The 17,540-nt window shown below is 56.7% G+C and overlaps 2 protein-coding genes across 2 annotated transcripts; both read left to right on the top strand.

Annotated features, from left to right (window-relative positions):
• Positions 1 to 1,044: 1,044 nt before the first annotated feature.
• FRS3 (fibroblast growth factor receptor substrate 3) lies at positions 1,045 to 10,841 on the top strand. The gene is made up of 7 exons (XM_082068925.1): positions 1,045 to 1,250; positions 2,321 to 2,455; positions 2,648 to 2,736; positions 3,249 to 3,435; positions 5,377 to 5,538; positions 6,110 to 6,267; positions 6,628 to 10,841. Exons 2-7 carry the CDS (start codon positions 2,446 to 2,448, stop codon positions 7,552 to 7,554), a joined length of 1,533 nt encoding a protein of 510 aa, XP_081925051.1. The 5' UTR covers positions 1,045 to 1,250; positions 2,321 to 2,445; the 3' UTR covers positions 7,555 to 10,841.
• A 2,750-nt stretch (positions 10,842 to 13,591) lies between these two features.
• On the top strand, positions 13,592 to 17,132 carry PGC (progastricsin). Its single transcript, XM_082068973.1, has 9 exons — positions 13,592 to 13,769; positions 14,044 to 14,182; positions 14,609 to 14,726; positions 15,296 to 15,414; positions 15,761 to 15,960; positions 16,111 to 16,233; positions 16,319 to 16,463; positions 16,706 to 16,804; positions 16,924 to 17,132. The coding sequence occupies exons 1-9, from the start codon at positions 13,714 to 13,716 to the stop codon at positions 17,074 to 17,076; spliced, it is 1,152 nt and encodes a 383-aa protein (XP_081925099.1). The 5' UTR covers positions 13,592 to 13,713; the 3' UTR covers positions 17,077 to 17,132.
• Positions 17,133 to 17,540: the final 408 nt, after the last annotated feature.

Genomic DNA, 17,540 nt, shown 5'->3' with positions numbered 1-17,540 from the left:
ATTAATGGGCAAAGTCCTCGTTAGGAGACCAGCCAGGCACAGGGACTTGGACTGGACAGATGGGTCACTCAGGGCTTTCTGAGGAGGGACCAGCTGCCACTCCAGTGAAGCCACCGCCCTGGAAACGCCACGACATCCCCCACGGGCACTGGGTGACTGTGCACGTGTGACGGGCAGGACACTGGGCTTCTCTGCTGCCAAAACACCGCGGAGCAGCCGGCACGTGGCCGGCAGCGTCCCCACGGAAAGGGCAGGGCTGCAGACTGCGGCTCCGTGACTCGGCGCTGGAGCAGACTGGGAGCGTTCACGGGTCACGAGGAGCCAGCAGCCCCTCCAAATCCACAGCTGGTGTCCAGCAGCTCTGTGGCGTGACAGCACCGATGGGATTGTAGTGGCAGAGCGTTCACAATTGTACAAATTGCAAGTGTAAAAACAACAAGTGTAAAATCTGCAGCCCAGCCTGACTCTCCTCGTGGCCTCCCTGTGGTCCTGCTGTGCGGCAGCCCCCTTGCGTGTACCCAGAGCCTCCCAGGGACCGAGGCTGAACACGGGCCACGGGTGGTATTGTTGAGCACTCAGGAGCGCGGGGGCCGAGTCGGGACCCCGTGCAGCCCAACCGGGAGCAATCGAGGCGGTCCAGAGGTCCAGCCGCCTGTGGGACCCCAGCACTGAGCTGCCACGACTGTGCTGGTTTAGTGCTCCGATACTGGCGGAGCTGGGGCAGGTGGTGAGCGGGGATGCTGTGGATGGGGGGGCTGGATGCAGAAGGCAGCCCTCAGCACCCCTTCCTGCCCCAGACCCCCAATCCCCTTTCACTGACCCCCCTAGAGAGCATCCCTCCACCCCAGACCTCCACTGAACGCCCCGATAAAACCTCCTGCCCCTCGCTCCCCCCAAACCTCCCGCACATCGTTTTCCCGCCCCCAGACTGCTAACGAGGCCACGCCCCCTCTGACCCCGCCCCCGCGGCGGAGGCGCTGCGGACCCCGCGCGCCCCCTGGCGGCCGCGCTGTTCCGTGTCTGGGTCCTCCCAGCCCGAGACGCTCTAGGCGGCGACCGGCGGACTCGCTGCTCCCGGCGGGCCCGGCCCGGGCTGGGGACGCGGCGCTGGCGGGGCCGGACCCGCTCCCGGTCCCCGAGCCCGAGCCCGGACCCGGCGGGCCGGGCAGGGGACGGGCCGGGCCGGGGGCCGGCCGGCAGCGGGGGCCCGGGCCTCAGCTCCCGGACGGCGGAGCCGGGCAGCGCCTCAGGTACCGACCCGCGGCCCGGGCCTTTCCCCGGCACCGCCCGCATGGCCCCGGCCTCCCCCCCGCCTCCCTGTCCCCGCTGTCCCCTCGCAGCTCCAGCCGCCCCCCGCTACCCCCCGGGACTCGCCCCTTCCCCAGGCCCCCGGACGCACGGGCTGTGCGGGCCCCGTCCTCCCTCCGGCCCTTCCCGTCGCCAGCAGCCCCTCGGTGCCCCGGCAGCCCCGCCGCTCCCCGGTGCAGGCGGGGCCGCTGGGTCCCGGTGGGTCGGTGTGGGGCCGCGGGCACTTCCCGCCGGGTGTCCCCGTGTCCCCGGTCAGGGCTGTCCCGGGGGTCCCGCCGGGGCCTTTGGGATCAGCTGGACCCTCATGGTCAGTCCGGTTTTAGGGGAATCACAGTGGGGTGCTCTGCAGGCCGGGGGTTTGGGGAGAGTGGAGATCCCGGCTGCGGGGCCGGGAGCGCTGAGCTGGGCCCGGGAGGCTGCAAAGGCTTCTGGAGGGTTTGGTTGGGCTGGTCGAGGCTCTGAACGGGCAAACAGCCGTGGGGAAGGTGCGCTGGGTGCGTTGAGAGCGCTGAGCAGGAGACGGAGCCCCCGAGGCTCTGTGTTCTCTGTGTCTGCGAGAAGGGGATGCCACTAAAATATTCGCAGTGAGGAGCAGCAGGAAGCCCTGAGGGAGTGCTCAGGGATCCCGCCAGGATTTTTTGTTTCCTTGTCTGTTCAGTTCTGACCATAATAACTGGTGGGGGTGGGCGACAGCGCTCCAGCCTCACCCCCTCACAGCGGTTAGACAGGTGTGGGTGAAGGGAACACCATGGGGACAGAGGAATAAAGAAGAAAGAGGGCAAAGGTGACAGGTTTTCTACTAGATTTTTAATTTTTACTGATGGAATTGATGAGATGTGAGTGGGAGGGCAGAGACAGAAGAGGACGAGGCTCCTAGTGACCAGATTAGATGAAGCAGAAAGGGATCTGTTGCTAAATTATAGATCAAAGCCTATAAGGTCAGTGGGGAGTAAATCCATACTGAGTCTAGAAAACTGGTTTTTAATTTGCTTAATTGTATTTTCTTTGTCAGGTGGAAGATGGGGCAGTTTGCCTGGTGTTTTAGGTGACTCTGACACCTGGTCACCATGAAGTCCCGAAGGAGATAGAGGGACAGCGGTGGGAATTTCTTCTCACTCCTCCAGAAAAATCCAACAAATGCCTAATGGTAAGAAAGCTGTTGTTTTTAATTAGCCTTATATTGCATGGCATCCATTAATAAAGAAAGGTATTGAAGAGTTTGAGATCCAACCCCCCTGGGCCATGTGCAGGACACAGGCTGTAAATGCTTCGTGTTTGGAGAGGGTGGGAGGAGCTGGTTCCCAAACCTGATTGCCCTTGGTTTTGTGTCCCTCCGCAGGGATTACCTGTTACGCTGACGTCATGGGGAGCTGCTGCAGCTGTCTGTGCAGAGACACCATCCCAGACAACCATCCCACCAAATTTAAGGTGAGTATTGCACCCTCCTCCGCATCAGAGAGGCTGTGACAGCACCGACAAAGCCCAGCATGGGTTGGATTCCAGGCCTGAAAGGCAAGAAAACCTCTGCTCTTGCACTTGATAAGATTTGCAAATAAGTTACTGTTTTGGTGGTGGTGGGCTTTTTTCTTTCCTTTCCTTGAGCAACCTCTGCTGCAAATGTGTTTGTATTTGCAGTAAAAATTGCCTTTGCACTGAGATTCAGCTTGAGTGAGGAAATAGGGAGCTGGAGAGAAACCTTTTATTGCTCAGGGCTGTGTTCCAGTGTCTGCTGAGACGCGGCAGTGGAACTGCCAAGCGCACGGTCTCCAGGGCTGCCGGCTTGGCGCCTTCTGCCAGCAACAAATTCATGCTCCCCGCTGAAAAAAAGGCATCTCAGTCAGCAAAGGGGGAATCCGTGGGAATTACAGTGTCTTCGTGGGTGGGTTTTTTTTGATACCAATGCACCGAGTCTCCTGATGTGAGCTCCGTGGGCTCTGCAGGTAACGAACGTGGACGATGAAGGTAACGAGCTGGGATCTGGGATTATGGAGCTGACGCAGACGGAGCTCATCCTGCACACGCACAAGCGCGATGCCGTCAGGTGGCCCTACCTGTGCCTGCGCCGCTACGGCTTCGACTCCAACCTCTTCTCCTTCGAGAGCGGCCGGCGCTGCCAGACGGGGCAGGGTGAGTGTGGGGGCTCCTGCAGGAAGGAACTGCTGAGCTTTCTGTTCCCCGGCAGCCGGAGCGAGCTGGTGCTCGTATCTTCCCATATTCCTGCGTTTAATGAATCAACAGGTTCTTTAGCGTCTTCTGTTCCCCCAGAATACCAGAGCGTGCATGCACATATAGTTAATAGTCCTGATTAAAACACTAATGAGAACAACATCATGGCTCAGGACCTGGGCTTAAAATGGTCTCATTTTGCTAGTGCGTCGCTGCTCATGAGGCAATGGGTGAAGCAGGCTCGGGCGCTGGACGGGGCGTATTTAATGTCAGGGAGGGTGCTGGTGACGCTGTCGCTCCCAGCGATGCACAGCTCTGGCAGGAGGGGCTGCTGGACTAGAAAGTGCTTTTTGCAAGCCTGAAGCTTTGTTAAGCATCTTTTAAATCCGGGGATAAAGCAAAAGGGCAACACCGGCACCTTCTTGCAGGTCCCTCTTTGGGTTTGCTCGTTCCTCAGAGCTGCCCAGCACGCGTCAGCAGCAGCGCTTGTTTGAGCGCACTTGGTGTTTCTCCCCGAGTTTATTCTGCCTCGGTTAGTGCGAGTTCTGCTCCGCGCTTTGCGTGTGGTGTCTGGCGGCGCGTTGTAACGTAGAGGGGAAGGAGTTTTCCTGATTTTGTGCAGGGGGACGCTGTGCTCAGGGAAGGGAAGTGAGTCACCCAGGAGCACATGCCAAGTCATCAGCAGCGCTGGGAACAGCCTCCAGTTTTACAATGGCGCCTGTTCGTTCCGTTACCACTCTGTCTCTCTTGCTTTTAAAGAGCTGAACGTTTCCTTGGCATCTCCATCCCTGGGAAAAAAAAAAGTTTGTTTCCTCATTTTGTTAATGTGTTTGTCAACTCCTCCTTACCCAAAAGGGCTCCACATGACTGCTCAGTGTCTGTGTAAAGCGCCCTGCAAATCTGTAGTGCCGTATGCTGCTTTTTAATATTTATGAAGTGGGGTTTTCCTCTCCCGGAGTCGTGTGCGAATCCATTGCCAGCGATGGGCGCTGCTTGTCCTCGGTTTCTGGTTTGCCTTTTGCAGTGATCAGAATTCTGCCCTGTGTGTGGTTTGGTTTTTTATTTGATGCAGGTGGAGGGCCTAAAGCAGAGCCGTTTGCTCTTAATGTATTGCAGAATTTTTAGCAGACACACACTTACTCACCAGTGGTAACACAGACAGAAGTGAGGGGGAAGGCATTGTGTTTTGATCAGTTTTCTCCCTTCCTTGCAGGATTTTTTTCAACCTAGTTAATTTTATTGGGCGGACTCCTTCCTTATGCTGCTCCCCACTTTATATAAGGCAGACATAGCTATTTTTTTTTGGCCAGAACGTTTAAAACCTTATTCTTTGGGGTAGCAGCGGTTGTTGCCATGCCGTTCTTGTTGCTATGGCTTTGTGCGTGCGTGTGCGTGCCAGTTTGGGATTAGTTAGCTCTGGTTTGGGCTGCTCGCTGTTTAAATCCACACATTTTGGAGATAGGGTGTTGTCCCTCCCTCGCGTGCGCGCTCCGCAGGGCCCAGTTCAGCTTCGAGCGGTCGCTGGAGAGACTTTCCCCGGTAATGAGAATTGGACTGCATCCCCAGTGACTTAAAATAGAATATGAGAGGTGAGACAAGACTGGATAGCATGTCCTTTTCACACCTCTGCTCGTGCAGGATTGGCGGTCATAAGATAACTGGAGTGCTCGCTGTTTTCCTCGTCCTAATGCCCGTTTGCTCAGACGGCTGTTGTCCCACTGTATTTCTGTTGATGCAATAAGCCACTTGGTTATTCACCTGTGGCTTGCGGGGGTTGATTGTGTTAAACACAGCGAAAGAAATCCAAATTGCCTGTTCGTTTAGAGACGAAAATTACATCAACTCTGGTTGAAGCAGAATCACTTTCTTGCTTTTCTGACCCTCCTCTTCGTTACCGTGCAGGGATTTTTGCCTTCAAGTGTTCCAGAGCAGAGGAGATCTTTAACCTGCTCCAGGACCTGATGCAGTGTAACAGCATCAACGTGGTGGAAGAGCCTGTTGTCATCACCAGGAACAGTCACCCCTCGGAGCGGGAGCCGGCCCGGGCCCCCCAGGCGCCCAACAGTGAGTCTCCTTCTGCGGGAGAACTGGGGGGACACAGAGCCGGGGGTGGCTGCGGTCACGCGACCGAAACTGCCCTTTGCAGGCCCTGCATCTCTCCCGTGCGCGGCCTCGCTGCTCGCCCGGTTCTTTCTGTCTGTGTGTGCCCCGTACAGCGTGTTTATTTTAAGGTCCCACTTGTCTGCAATGTGGTATTTTGTTTCCAAGGAAATGACAACAAAAAGCCCTTCAAATAGTCCACCGAGGTGTCGCTCTTCGGTTGGTTTTCACCTGGACCGCTGCCAAGCGGCCTTTTTAAGTAGCACCTACAAGGATCAGGTGGTTCCGAGAGGAAACCACATCTGGAAGAATTCGGGTTTGCTCAATTCCTGTCTCCATTAGAAGTGGTGTAAATCAGTTTAAACAGGAGAGCCAAGCCCTTGTATTGATAGGAGGTATTTAATGGTGGGATCTTCCCCGCACAGGGTGATTGTGATGTGCAGGGTGCAGTTCAGAGCCCACCTTGCTGTGAAAATGAATCGACTCTTGTACCAAACCAGCGCTCTGATTGTTTTCTGTCCCGGTTCTCTCCCAGGTCTGGGTTATGCTGTCCCAGGATTTCCCAACGGATTTCCCAGCTTCCCTGGGGAAGCGCTGTCGTTCTCGGCAGGCCGGCAGCCCTCGCTGAGCAGCCTCAGACATTCCTCTGTGGGCGAAGACTCTACTCACGCCCTTATTGGGCCCGATGAGCAGGTAAACCTGCATCTCCTCAATTCTGCTCTTTGCAGGCAGTGAACAAGCAGTTTGTCATACTAGGAGTCCTGCGCAATTCTAGATTCTCTTACTTGGGTGATACTCTTACACTGTCATCTTTTTTTTTCCTCTTTTCCTTCATTTTGCTCTTGGAGACTTCTGCTCCCTGGCACTTCACTACAACAGACACTCTGTTGAGGCTGACGGAGTTGGCTGCTTTGATCCACTAGTATTTCCATGACAATTATTTAACAACTATTAAATGAAGAATGTTCCATTCCTGTTGTTTTCTCAGCTGGTGGCACCTGCTTTGCTCTTGTCTCTTCTCCTTTCACTGTCCTTCTGCTTCTCTCCTTGCAGTCGCACACCTACGTCAACACGGCCAACGGTGAGCAGGAGCCCAGGGGCCGACACTGTATGCACTCCTTGCCTGAAGTCCACCCTCCTTTCCCCCCTAGGAACCGCAGCTGCTCCCTCGAGGACCGCAATCCCCAGGTCTTCCTGCAGCCGGGGGAGGTTAAATTCGTGTTAGGTCCCACATCCAACTACAGACGCGTCTGTCGGCAGCACCGTGAGTGCAGGACGCACTTCTGCCCCCCCAACAACAACAACAACGAGTGCGAGGGGCAGTGCCCGTCACCCCAGTGTGTCTACGAGAACGTCAACGGCTTGCTGCCCCCCAGCACCTCCTCTCTCTGCCGAGGCGGACGCTTGAAACTCAGCCGGGAGGACACGGGTTTATCTGGCTGCTCCCACCGCAGAACGGCCTTGCTGCACTATGAGAACTTGCCATCGCTGCCGCCGGTGTGGGAGTGCCAGCCGCTCCGGCACGGCGAGGAGGACGTGAGCGCCGCGGATGTGCTGACACCTTCTCCCAGCGGCTACTCGGAGGCTGGTGAAGAAGAGCCCCTGCAGAACTACATGAACTCGGAGAACACCGCGCTGCACGGGGGCAGCGGCCAGCGGCGCAGCAGCTTCTTGCCGAAGCCTCGCCGCGGCTGCGTGCCCAGCGTCTTCAGCTTTGACTTCCCCCGGCCCTGTCCAGAGCAGCCGCGACAGCTCAACTACATCCAGGTGGAGCTGGAGGCCGAGCCGCGCAAGGGCCATCAGAACCCGCCGGTCCCCCGCGTGCCCCCTCCTGCCGCCCACGACGCCCGCCGGACGGACTCCTACGCGGTCATTGACCTAAAAAAGACAGCGGCCATGTCCAGTTTGCAAAGGGCCCTGCCGAGAGATGATGGGACTTCGCGGAAAACTCGCCATAACAGCACTGACCTGCCTCTGTGAGGGGAACGCCCAGTGCAAGCGCCGTGTCGTGGCTTCGGTCCCTGCCCTTCAGTGTAATTCCATCCCCCGTTGCCTTTGCTTCCCCGTTCGCCCCATTCCTGGTGTTTCGGGGTGGCTCCTACAGCTGATGTTGAGGCTGGTCTGTCTGTCCGTCTGCCCCTCTCCATCTCTCCCCTGTAGTTCATTTTTAAAGCCTTGTGGGGTATTTGAGGGTGCAGTTTGAAGGTTAAATCCCTGGTGAGAGGGGCAGGAGGTGCTGGCGGGAGCACGGGTGCGGTGTGGATGCAGCTCTGGGTTTTGCCTCGTGGTTTCACCGGTCTCTGCTGACAGAGCTCGTGCTGTGGTCTCTCCCCCCTTGACTCGCTCCTTTCTCCCCTCTGCACTGTTGCCGATTTTCTCGAAGCACGTAAAAGCTTTTAATACTCCCGTCCCTTTCTCAGATTAAATTTAAGTTGGGCAGTTCTAGAAATCACTAGAGGAGGACAGAGCCATGGGCACAGACACTGTGATCACATAAACCCCATTTCCTGAAGAGACCTCGCTTTGAAAGAGGAGGGCAAGACCGCAACTGTGAGAGAGTTTGAAGGTTTGAGACAGAAAACTTTGATCATACCGTATCCGGTTTTGATTTTTAAGGGTTCTTTTCGGTGCCTGTTCAGAAGTGTTGTCTATCTATTTATTTGTTTACTTATTATTTATGAAATGTTCTTTTGCACCCCAGTGGTAATTGCCAAATCCGGTGCCAACATGAAACACGTGCTCGCTGTGGCTCGCTCCTTCCATCAGAAGACATCTCGGCAGAGGTTGGCGGCTTTGCGGAGCTGCCGTTGGGGAAAAGAGCAGCTGTGAATCAAGAAGTTGTTTTTTAACTGGGACTGAGCGTCAGAGGGTGGGTGGGAACGGCCCGGGAGCTGTGGGTGCGCGAGCGGAGCTGCCTGGAGCCCTATCAAAGTCATCGCTGCACCCACGTGCCCACCCGGGTCCGCGAGAAACGTTTGATGCGTGTTTGGGGTGAACGCGCAGTTTGTTTCCTCCAGCTGCGGCCTTGGAAGGGCTGAGTTTCGGCTTTCGGGTGTATTTGTGGCCTTTGATGTGGATTTTTCTCTGTGGGTCTGAGCTGTCAGGCGGGTGGGGGTGCTGCCTGGGCTCTGCGCCCCCTCCCGCTGCAGGGCGTCCCACCCCCCGCTGCAGCTTCACCCCCCTGGCTCCTCTTTGCCATTAGCAGGTGTTGCGAGGGGACAGGAGCGCTTGCGGTCATTCTGGCGTCCACCTCTGCTGTCTGTTCTTCATCTCCTGTCCGTCCAGCTGCAAACTGCTGCTCAGCTTCTCATTTCCGGATTGTTGACGTTTGGCCTTTTTTCTTACTTTGGTGCTGTAATGTCGCATTGAACCGCAGCCCGTTGAGGAGCAGGGACACGTGCTGTGCCGCTCAGAAGTGACAGGAGTGTGAGTAATGCCAAGCCTGTGGGGGTAAACATGGATTTCTTGGCTTGCCGTTGCACTATAAATTCAAAGTGCACCACATGCTCAAAATCCCTGCTTTTGCCTTTTTTTCTAAGTCCTTGTGCATGTCTTCCATTCTTTTTTCCACCCAGCCCTTGTGTAATCTGTAAGTGAAAGGAAACGCAACTAATATATTTTTATATGTATACCAAATGACTTTATTCAAAGGACAAACCCAACAAGTAATAGGTCCCTGTAAATCTAGCTTTCATTTAGGAAAGGGAGAGAATAAATTATTTATGTTAAAAAGTGCATTAGCTTTAAATAAACTATTTGAATGAAGAGTTTCTAAGCTGTAAGTGTCCCCGCGGGGCTCCCCCAGGGCAGGGCTCCGGGAGCCTGGGGGGAACCTGCCTGAGCTGGGAAATGCAACATACTGTTCCCCTCTTGCCCCAAAAAAGGGCAAAAAGGATGAAACGGGCCATGGAGGAAGAGGAGAGGGCCCTTCCCACCGCACAGGCCTTGGCGGGGCGGTTTAAAGGGAAGATGCTGGGGTGCAGGTTGTGTCCCGGGAGGACGAGGTGATGCTGCGGCTGCTCGGCTGTTCTTCATGTCCCAGGTGCTGTGGAGGTGCCGGGAAGGAGCGGAGCCGTGTTGGTACACAGGCACAGGGAACAGAAATGTCGCTGTGGGCTTTCTCCTTGTGTCACAGCCCCGGCTGGGTCGCGGCTTCCTCTAGTGGCCACGTTTGAAATGGTTTTGGAGGAGAAACCAGGACTGGGTTGAAAGACAGGACAGCGCAATTCGCATTTTCTCGTTCCTTCAGCTCCTTGGTTTGGGTGACGGGCAGGAGGGATCTTTCCTTGTTAGTTGGAAATCCAGACTGTGGGATGGTTTTTCATTTGTTTTTAACCCATTTTACGTGTCTGCGTTTCCCCGGGGAAGGAGGCTGCAATGTCAGCTGTACCTGCCTTACAGGGCGAGGATGGCAACACAGAGCCTGGATGGTGAGGGTTAGGGGATCAGTATTTCTGCAAAGAGACTCAAATGTGTCAGTTCTTACTGAAATATTGTTATTTTTATTACTTAAGCCATGCTGTGCACTGGGGCTAAAACACAGAGCTCGGTACTAGAGCCGTCTGTTCTCAGCCATTTTTCCCCAGGTCTTTCCTCTGTCCCCCGTGATGCTTCTCAGCCCTCTTGGGTGGTGTCTTGACTGTGAAGTGCCATTAATGAATGATCGTTAATGAACGCATTGCCTAAATTTAGCTCCTGGGAGGGCTGCCATCCTTCTTTCTGGGAAGTTTGTCTTTCCCTCCAACTTGGCCGGTCTTGAAATGCCACGCACAGGTAGCAGAACAGGTTTACATTCCTATACCGAACGGGCGAGTACATTAGTGGAAATCCTGAGAGCTTTGAAGTTGGCAATTACAGGCCAGGCTATGGAAAAGGCTAATTGTAAAGAAGGGAGTTAATTTGTTTTCCTTCCACAAGTGGATGTGATTTTGCAGTTGAAAGGCGCAGATGCACCCGTGTTATCTCCAGCTCTTCTCCCGCGCGGCTCTGCGTGTTGCTCCTTGTGCCGGTGTCTTTGATACTGAACATCTCTGATGCGGCAGAAGAACGAAGGTGCTTCGGGGCCGTGGCCGCCGGGGTTCGCTGCTCCGAGCAGGGCGTTGATCTCGCTGTGTAATTGCTTCTTCGGGTTATTTCTGTGGAAATCCATTCCACCCCTCGATCCATCCCACCGGGGTCACCTCACAGGCGAGGAGCAGCAGCAGCGCTCATGTCTGACCTTAATGTGCACCACGAATGTATACAGAATAAACCGAGTGTGACGATCGGCCCGTGGTCCTGTCGTTTGTGTGTGCTGCAGAAAAACATGTGTCATTTCAAACCGAACCGTACTCTTTATTTGAAATGGAAAGGCCAGCAGGCACCCGTTGTCCTCACGCAATTCAGGCTGGATTTCTTGCAACCTCTGTTTTCCAGGTCTCCCTCCCCTGCAGGAGCAACGTCTCCATCCTCCTGTGTTCTGCCTGGAGCAACCTGCTGTCTTCCCCCTGGCTGCTCCCACTGCAGAGAGCTTGAACAAAACAGAGAAGATCATCCTGGAGCGGCTGATCCCCGCCCTGGTTTGGGAAGTTAAATGTTAGACCAAGAGCCCAGCAGTTCATTTCGGGAGCCGTTCTCATGGTTGCCTGGGAAAGGAGGAATATTTAGATGAAGGTGGCTGGAAGCGGTTCGTCTGTGTTTTGGAAATAAACCGCTGAGAGCAGGTTGGGCGGCGCGGGGCGCAGGGACGTGTGTGCGGTTCCCACACAGCTGCCCCGGCCGCGTGTGCCGTCGCGGCTCCCCCCGCCCGTTCTCGGCCGGCGAACCGTGCGGAGGGCAGTTCTGCTCCAGGCAGAGCCTGCAGAGCTGCTTAACTTAACCACACCGAGCAAGGCTGGTTAAGTGATGAGAGCGTTAACTCCGATGGGGTTTGGCACCTTCGGGAGGGGTTTGTGCTGGCGCGGTGCTTACAGGAGCAACAGGGAAGCTCTGCCAGTCCCGTGTCCGTGGTTATTAAGCTCCGTGCTGCTGTTTGTTGGACAGCAAGAGCGGGTGTCTGGGGCAGAGACACAGGAACCAGGCTGGTAAATTGTGCTGGAGTCGGGACCGGTCGCTTCTCTGTGTTTTTGCCGTGGGTAGGGGGAGCCTGGAGCGGAGCAGGACGCTCGGGGTGATGCCGAGGTCCTGGGCAGGCGTCTGTCCCGGTGGCTCTGCTGTCCGCGGGCAGGACGGGGCCCTGGGCCCCGGATTGCGCTGCAGAGCCCATTTCTAACCCTGCTAAACGCTCCGTCGAGAGCTCCCGGCCGTCGGGAGACGGTGCCGGCCCTGCCCTGTTCGCTCTGCTGGAACCGGCACACCGAGAGCTGCCGGCGAGCCTGGGGTCAGGAAGCGCCAAAAGTGGAATCCGTGTGTGTGCTGTAGAGGGCACCTGATTCCTTTGTCTTCTGGCAAGGCCGGGTCCCCGTGGGGACCTGCAGATAACACTCGCTATATCGACCTTTTGATAACTGCTCTTTGCTTTCAGCAGAATTTGCTTTTTTTATCCAATCTGAATAAGTTGATCTTCCTATCAATCCTGCTAGCAAACAAGATAATTGCTTTATTATAGTCTCAATATCCACCAAAGGACACGCGCTCCCCAGTGCTCCCGAGGGAATAAAATCCATGCGGAGCGTCGACACGGGACGAGGACGGTGACAGTGACAGTGGCGGCGGGGCAGGTGAGGACAGCGGGGCCGCCAGCGGCGCCAGGGGAGCTCTAGACGCATTTCATAGGATCGCAGAACGGTTTGGGCTGGAAGGGACCTTAAAGATCATGTAGTTCGAACCCCCCTGATTATTTTTGCCTGGCTCCCTCCTCGCTGAGACGCGTCGCTCCTGAGCTGGGACGAGCTGATCCTTGAATATCAAGCAGAGTTTTGGGGCCCCTCTCCCCTCCAGGGCTTTGTCCCCTGGTGTTCTGCAAGCGGATCCCTCGAGAGGCCGCATTTGCTCCCTGAGCGCCGGGCGGGCTTTGCTGCGCACCCTGAACAGCACGACAAGGCTGCCCCGGCGCTTCGGCTCCTGACTGCAAACGGCTTGCTCGCTTTCCTAGAAAATATTTAAGTTGTGACCAAAAATATTTTGGTCCATTTGCTAGAAAAATATTTGGGTTATAACCAAAAATATTTTGGGCCATTTGCTAGAAAAATATTTGGGTTATGACCTAAAATATTTTGGTCCGTTTGGTAGAAAATATTGAGGTTATAACTGAAAACGCCGGGTGTTTGTTGGCAGTTCGGGAGGTCTGTGTTTGCCGTTCAATTTTTCCACAGGAAAAAGAAAGTGAATGAGGAATTTCCTGGTTTTCTGGGCTGGTGCAGGACCCGGCGCTGGGTTAAACCGCCCCATGCAGGAGGAGCAGCACCTGCCTCCTGACGCAGGGTGGAGAGGGAATTGGTTGCTGCAGAAAATTATTTTTAAAATAAAATAAAATAAAATATGGGATTTCTGTCTAGAATAGTGTGAAAGCAGGAGCAGGATTGCGGTGTGTGACATGTGGAAATGAGCAGGAGGAGAGATGCTGAAGGACTGGGAGGCTGCTGAAGAGCTGGGGGAGCACAGAGCAGCACAGAAGGCACCGCTGGGGAAGCACAAGGAGCCCCTGGGCCTGGGGAGCGGAGCTGCAGCCCCAGCCCTGGGAAAGCCCCGGCGCCCGCGTCTCCATCCCTCCTCCCGCCGGAAGGTCCCGGCCGGGCGGAAGAACCGCAGACGAGAGTCCGACGCGTTTTCCATCCTGCGCCAAAAAAGCCGCGAGCACCTTTGTTTTGGGCAAAGGTTTGAGGCGGTTTTGACGAACGCCGATAACGCCCCAGCGCGCTGACGCTGTGGGTCACTCCTCTCCCCGCGGCGATAAGAGCCGGGCGCTTATCGGATGGTAACGCTTTGATCTCGCTCCCCAAGACGTGTGCTGCTCGACTCTCACCTGAGCGCCTCGCTAAGGACACAAACTCCTCAACATCCTCCTGGCCCAAAATACAAAGAAAGCCTTGAAGCCGGGGCTGCGCGGGGTGGTAATGGAAAACGGAGGTCAGCAGATAAGCGGGTATAAAAGCGGGGAGCCCGCGCAGCTCCGCCGGCTGCTGCCATCACGGAGAAGGCGCTCGGGGTGACAACTGCGGCATGAAGCACCTGGTCCTGGCCCTGCTGTGTCTGCAGCTCTCGCAGGGGCTGGTGAGGTGGGTGTTGCAGCAGAAAGAACAGGAGAGGGTGGGTAAGAGCCTGGCTGCAGCTGGAACCCGCACGGGCTGCCCCGTGTCCCCAGGGATGCTGCCCATTGTCACCGGGGTGACTCCAGCATCCTGCATCCCGCAGAGCAGCGGGGCCCAGGGGACACGAGCAGCAGCCCGGCGGAGGGTTCCACGGAGCCCAGAGCACTCATTAGAAAATGCCCAAATGTCCTCATTTCTTGCTGTGCCACGTTCTTCATTGTTTTGTTTTTCCTCTGTACAGAATCAAGCTGAAGAAAGCCAAGTCTATACGGGACAAAATGAGGGAGGCCGGCGTGCTGGAGGACTACCTGAAGAACGTTAAATACGAGCCAGCCAGTGAGGCCCAAGTTGTGTATGAGCCGATAACCAACCACCTGGATGTGAGTCCCGGCTCCCCTGTCCCGCTGCCCTCCCGTCTGCAGAGGGGTCTGTTCACCCCGAGCCCCCGGGAGTGAAAGATCTGCTTTTTTCCATTCTTTTTTAAAGCTTCTGGTTTAGACTTTAGAAAAGTTCCCCCTGCCCAGCACTCAAACACAATGTTTTTCTATATGTAAGAAAAGGCATAAAAAAGAGAAATATTTAATATTACATCTTTTGGGAGAAAAAGCAAGGTGAGAGTTCGCTCCATTCCTGTCTACTCCGTTATGTGCAAGAGTGATCCTGGCGTTTGCCAGCACTGGGGACGCTGGCGCGGGGCTGGGAGGTGACAGCCTGGTCTGCGCTGCGCCCGTGGCCAACGCGGCTGCCCCCGTGGCCAACGCGGCTGCGCCCGTGGCCAACGCGGCTGCCCCGTCTCTCGCCCGCAGTCCTCCTACTTCGGGGAGATCAGCATCGGGACCCCGCCGCAGAACTTCTTGGTGCTTTTTGACACCGGTTCCTCCAGCCTCTGGGTTCCCTCCACCTACTGCCAGAGCCCGCCGTGCTGTGAGTACCACAGCCCCCCGAGCCCGGGCAATGGCGATGCCAGACCAATAATGACGCCGGCACGCTGCTCTGGGACAGCGGCTGCCCAGGAGCAGCTGCTGCCTTGCTTGGGAATTGCAAAGCTCCCAGCCTGGCGTGCTTGGCTAACGCAGACGGCCAGATCACTGTGGCCATCATGGGTGTCCCCAGAGCGCAGAAATCGCAGGGGTTGTGCCTGAGCTTTCGTGGCCAGGCTGAGGAGGAGCTGCAAATGGTGGAGCTGACGTCCCGCTCCCCGGCAGAGCCCATCGACGTAACCCGCTGCTGGCGATGGGGATGCAGCTGCTGATGGCTTTGCTCCCGCTGGGCTGTGATCACAACCGCTGTTCCCTTGAGGGGTGCGGGCAGCTCTGGGATGCAAACCCTGCCTTGGAGAGAACGGGGAGAACACCCGTTCTGCTCTTCACAACCTGCTCTCTGCTGGGGAAGCCGCTGTCCCGGGCGTTATCCCGACAGAGCAACTGGCACCGAAATCCCACGGGGGCCAGGCCAGCGTGTGCCCAGGAGCTTTGTCCTCTTCTCTCGCGCAGACAATCACGCCAAGTTCAATCCCCGCGCGTCCTCCACCTTCAGCAGCAGCAACCAGACCTGCAACGTCTCGTACGGCAGCGGCACGCTCACGGTGCTGCTGGGCCGCGACACGCTGCGGGTGAGCAGCCGGCCTTGAGCTGCACCGGGGGAGGCTGAGGTTGGATCTGGGGAACAATTTCTTCCCCAAAGGGCTGTTGGGCTTTGGCACAGGCTGCCCAGGGCAGCGGAGTCACTTGGGCAAACCAGGGCCTGAGATGGGCAGAACCCCTCTAAAGTGGTTATTGCCACCCTCAGCTTTGTTTCAACCCAATTCCTGCGTATTTTCCCAGCTGCCTGGTGATGTTTTCAACAGCTGTGACCCTGCACTGTGCTCTTTGGGCTTTCAGAGCACCAGTCATCCTACCTGACGGCCGCTCGGGTCTGCCCGAGCATACGGGCTGAGCTGGTGTCTCATTCCCCTCCAGATCCAGAACATCACGGTCACAAACCAGGAGTTTGGGCTCAGCAAGAACGAGCCAACCCAGGCATTCTACTATGCAGATTTTGACGGGATCCTGGGGCTGGGCTACCCCTCGCTGGAGTCGGGAGGGATGGCCACCGTGCTGCAGGGCTTGCTGCAGCAGAACCAGCTCGCCCAGCCCATCTTCAGCATCTACTTCTCTCGGTAAAACCCTGCCAGGGATCTTTGGACATCTTCTTGTGCTCCAGTGTCCCCTTGCCTGTCCCTATGCAGATTCCTGGGGAATCTGTTCCTCGCTAGCCCATGCGTATCGCCCTGATTTACCCATCTCTGCTGCTCTAACTGTTTTTGCAGCGAACCCGCCTACAACTATGGGGGAGAGCTCATTCTAGGGGAAGTTAACACTCAGCTCTTCCGTGGGGACATTCTGTGGGCAGCGGTGACCCAGCAGCGTTACTGGCAGGTGGCACTAGATGAGTGAGTTGTGTTCGTACCTGATGGGGACAGGTTCAGTTGCCGGGGGGTGCCCGAAGTGACGCCGTTCTCCCCGTGCTCCTGCCAGGTTTGGTATCGGAGACGTGGTGACGGGCTGGTGCAGGCAGGGCTGCCAGGCCATCGTGGACACGGGGACATTCCTGCTGACGGTGCCCCGGGAGTACATGGGCAGCTTCGTTGAGGCCGTGGGTGCCCAGCAGACCCGCTATGGGGTAAGTGCAGGGGGTGCTGTGGAGGCGCCCACAGAGCAGTGGGGACACTTGCGAGGGAGCCAGAAACTGTGGGCTTGAGCAGGTCCTGCAGAAATCAGGTGGCATCTGCAGAGCATGTTGCTGCAGGTGTGTCAGAGAGGTGACGTGGCACTGGCAGGGGACAAAGCGTGTTACCCCACACATGGGGGTATCTCTCCTCTTGCTCTACCAGCCATAACCTCCTCTTCGCCCTCTCTCCGCAGTATGAGGTTGAGTGTGATGAGATCCAGAACATGCCCACCATCACCTTCATCATCAGCGGCGTTCAGCTCCCGCTCTACCCCTCCGCCTACGTCCTGAACGTATGTATCGTATCAGCTGAGCAGCTTCCTCCTGCTGAGTCCTTGAGGGCCAGGACTCCATTCCCGCTGCTGCCCTGGGGCTCGGCTGGGGCTCTGACTCCCCGTTGTTCCCCCTACAGAACAAAGGCTACTGCATTCTGGGGGTCGAGGCCACCTACCTGCCCCCCCAGAACGGGCAGCCGCTCTGGATCCTGGGGGACGTCTTCCTCAGGGAGTATTACACCGTGTTTGACATGGCTGACAACCGCGTCGGCTTCGCCCCGGCGGTGTAGAGGAGCGCAGCAGCAAATCCAGCCCCTCTCCTGGCCACACACGCCACAGCCAGCGTTGCTGGGGCACGACAGGGCTCCTATGGACCTTTATGTCCCTTTACATGCCCGCGTGGCTCCCCGTCCCTCCGGGATTTCTGTGTAAGGGTGTTCTTACAGTCTCCTGTTACAAATAAACCCCAACATCCCAAATTGTCTCTGACCTTCTGAGTTTGTTGAGTGATGCCTGAGCACAGAGCGACACGTTGCGTGTCTCGGCTGCTCTTTCTGCAGCAAGGTAAGTGCCGCGATAAACTCCCGGGCTGATTTCTGCCACGTCAGCAGGGGAAGGCGGTGGGGACGCTGTCCCTGCATGGTGCCGAGCTCAGCGCTGATGTTTCTTGCCAAGGGGCACGGTGTGTCAGCTCCGCCGGGGCTGCAGACTCGGTGCGGTGGGAAGCAGGCGGCTGCCGTCCCCCAAATCGCAG

The sequence above is a fragment of the Streptopelia decaocto genome (assembly GCF_964273445.1).
Source record: "Streptopelia decaocto genome assembly, chromosome: 19".
Lineage (NCBI taxonomy): Eukaryota > Metazoa > Chordata > Aves > Columbiformes > Columbidae > Streptopelia > Streptopelia decaocto.
This window is presented reverse-complemented; position numbering and strand designations above follow the sequence as displayed.

What these genes read in the sequence shown, in the direction of transcription:
- PGC (XM_082068973.1), top strand. Translation starts at nt 13,714, where the DNA reads ATGAAGCACCTGGTCCTGGCCCTGCTGTGTCTGCAGCTCTCGCAGGGG. An exon ending in CTCTCGCAGGGGCTGGTGAG is followed by an intron (nt 13,770 to 14,043) that starts GTGGGTGTTGCA and finishes TCCTCTGTACAG; the next exon opens with AATCAAGCTGAAGAAAGCCA. An exon ending in CCCAGCAGACCCGCTATGGG is followed by an intron (nt 16,464 to 16,705) that starts GTAAGTGCAGGG and finishes CTCTCTCCGCAG; the next exon opens with TATGAGGTTGAGTGTGATGA.
- FRS3 (XM_082068925.1), top strand. An exon ending in ACCATCCCACCAAATTTAAG is followed by an intron (nt 2,737 to 3,248) that starts GTGAGTATTGCA and finishes TGGGCTCTGCAG; the next exon opens with GTAACGAACGTGGACGATGA. An exon ending in TTATTGGGCCCGATGAGCAG is followed by an intron (nt 6,268 to 6,627) that starts GTAAACCTGCAT and finishes CTCTCCTTGCAG; the next exon opens with TCGCACACCTACGTCAACAC.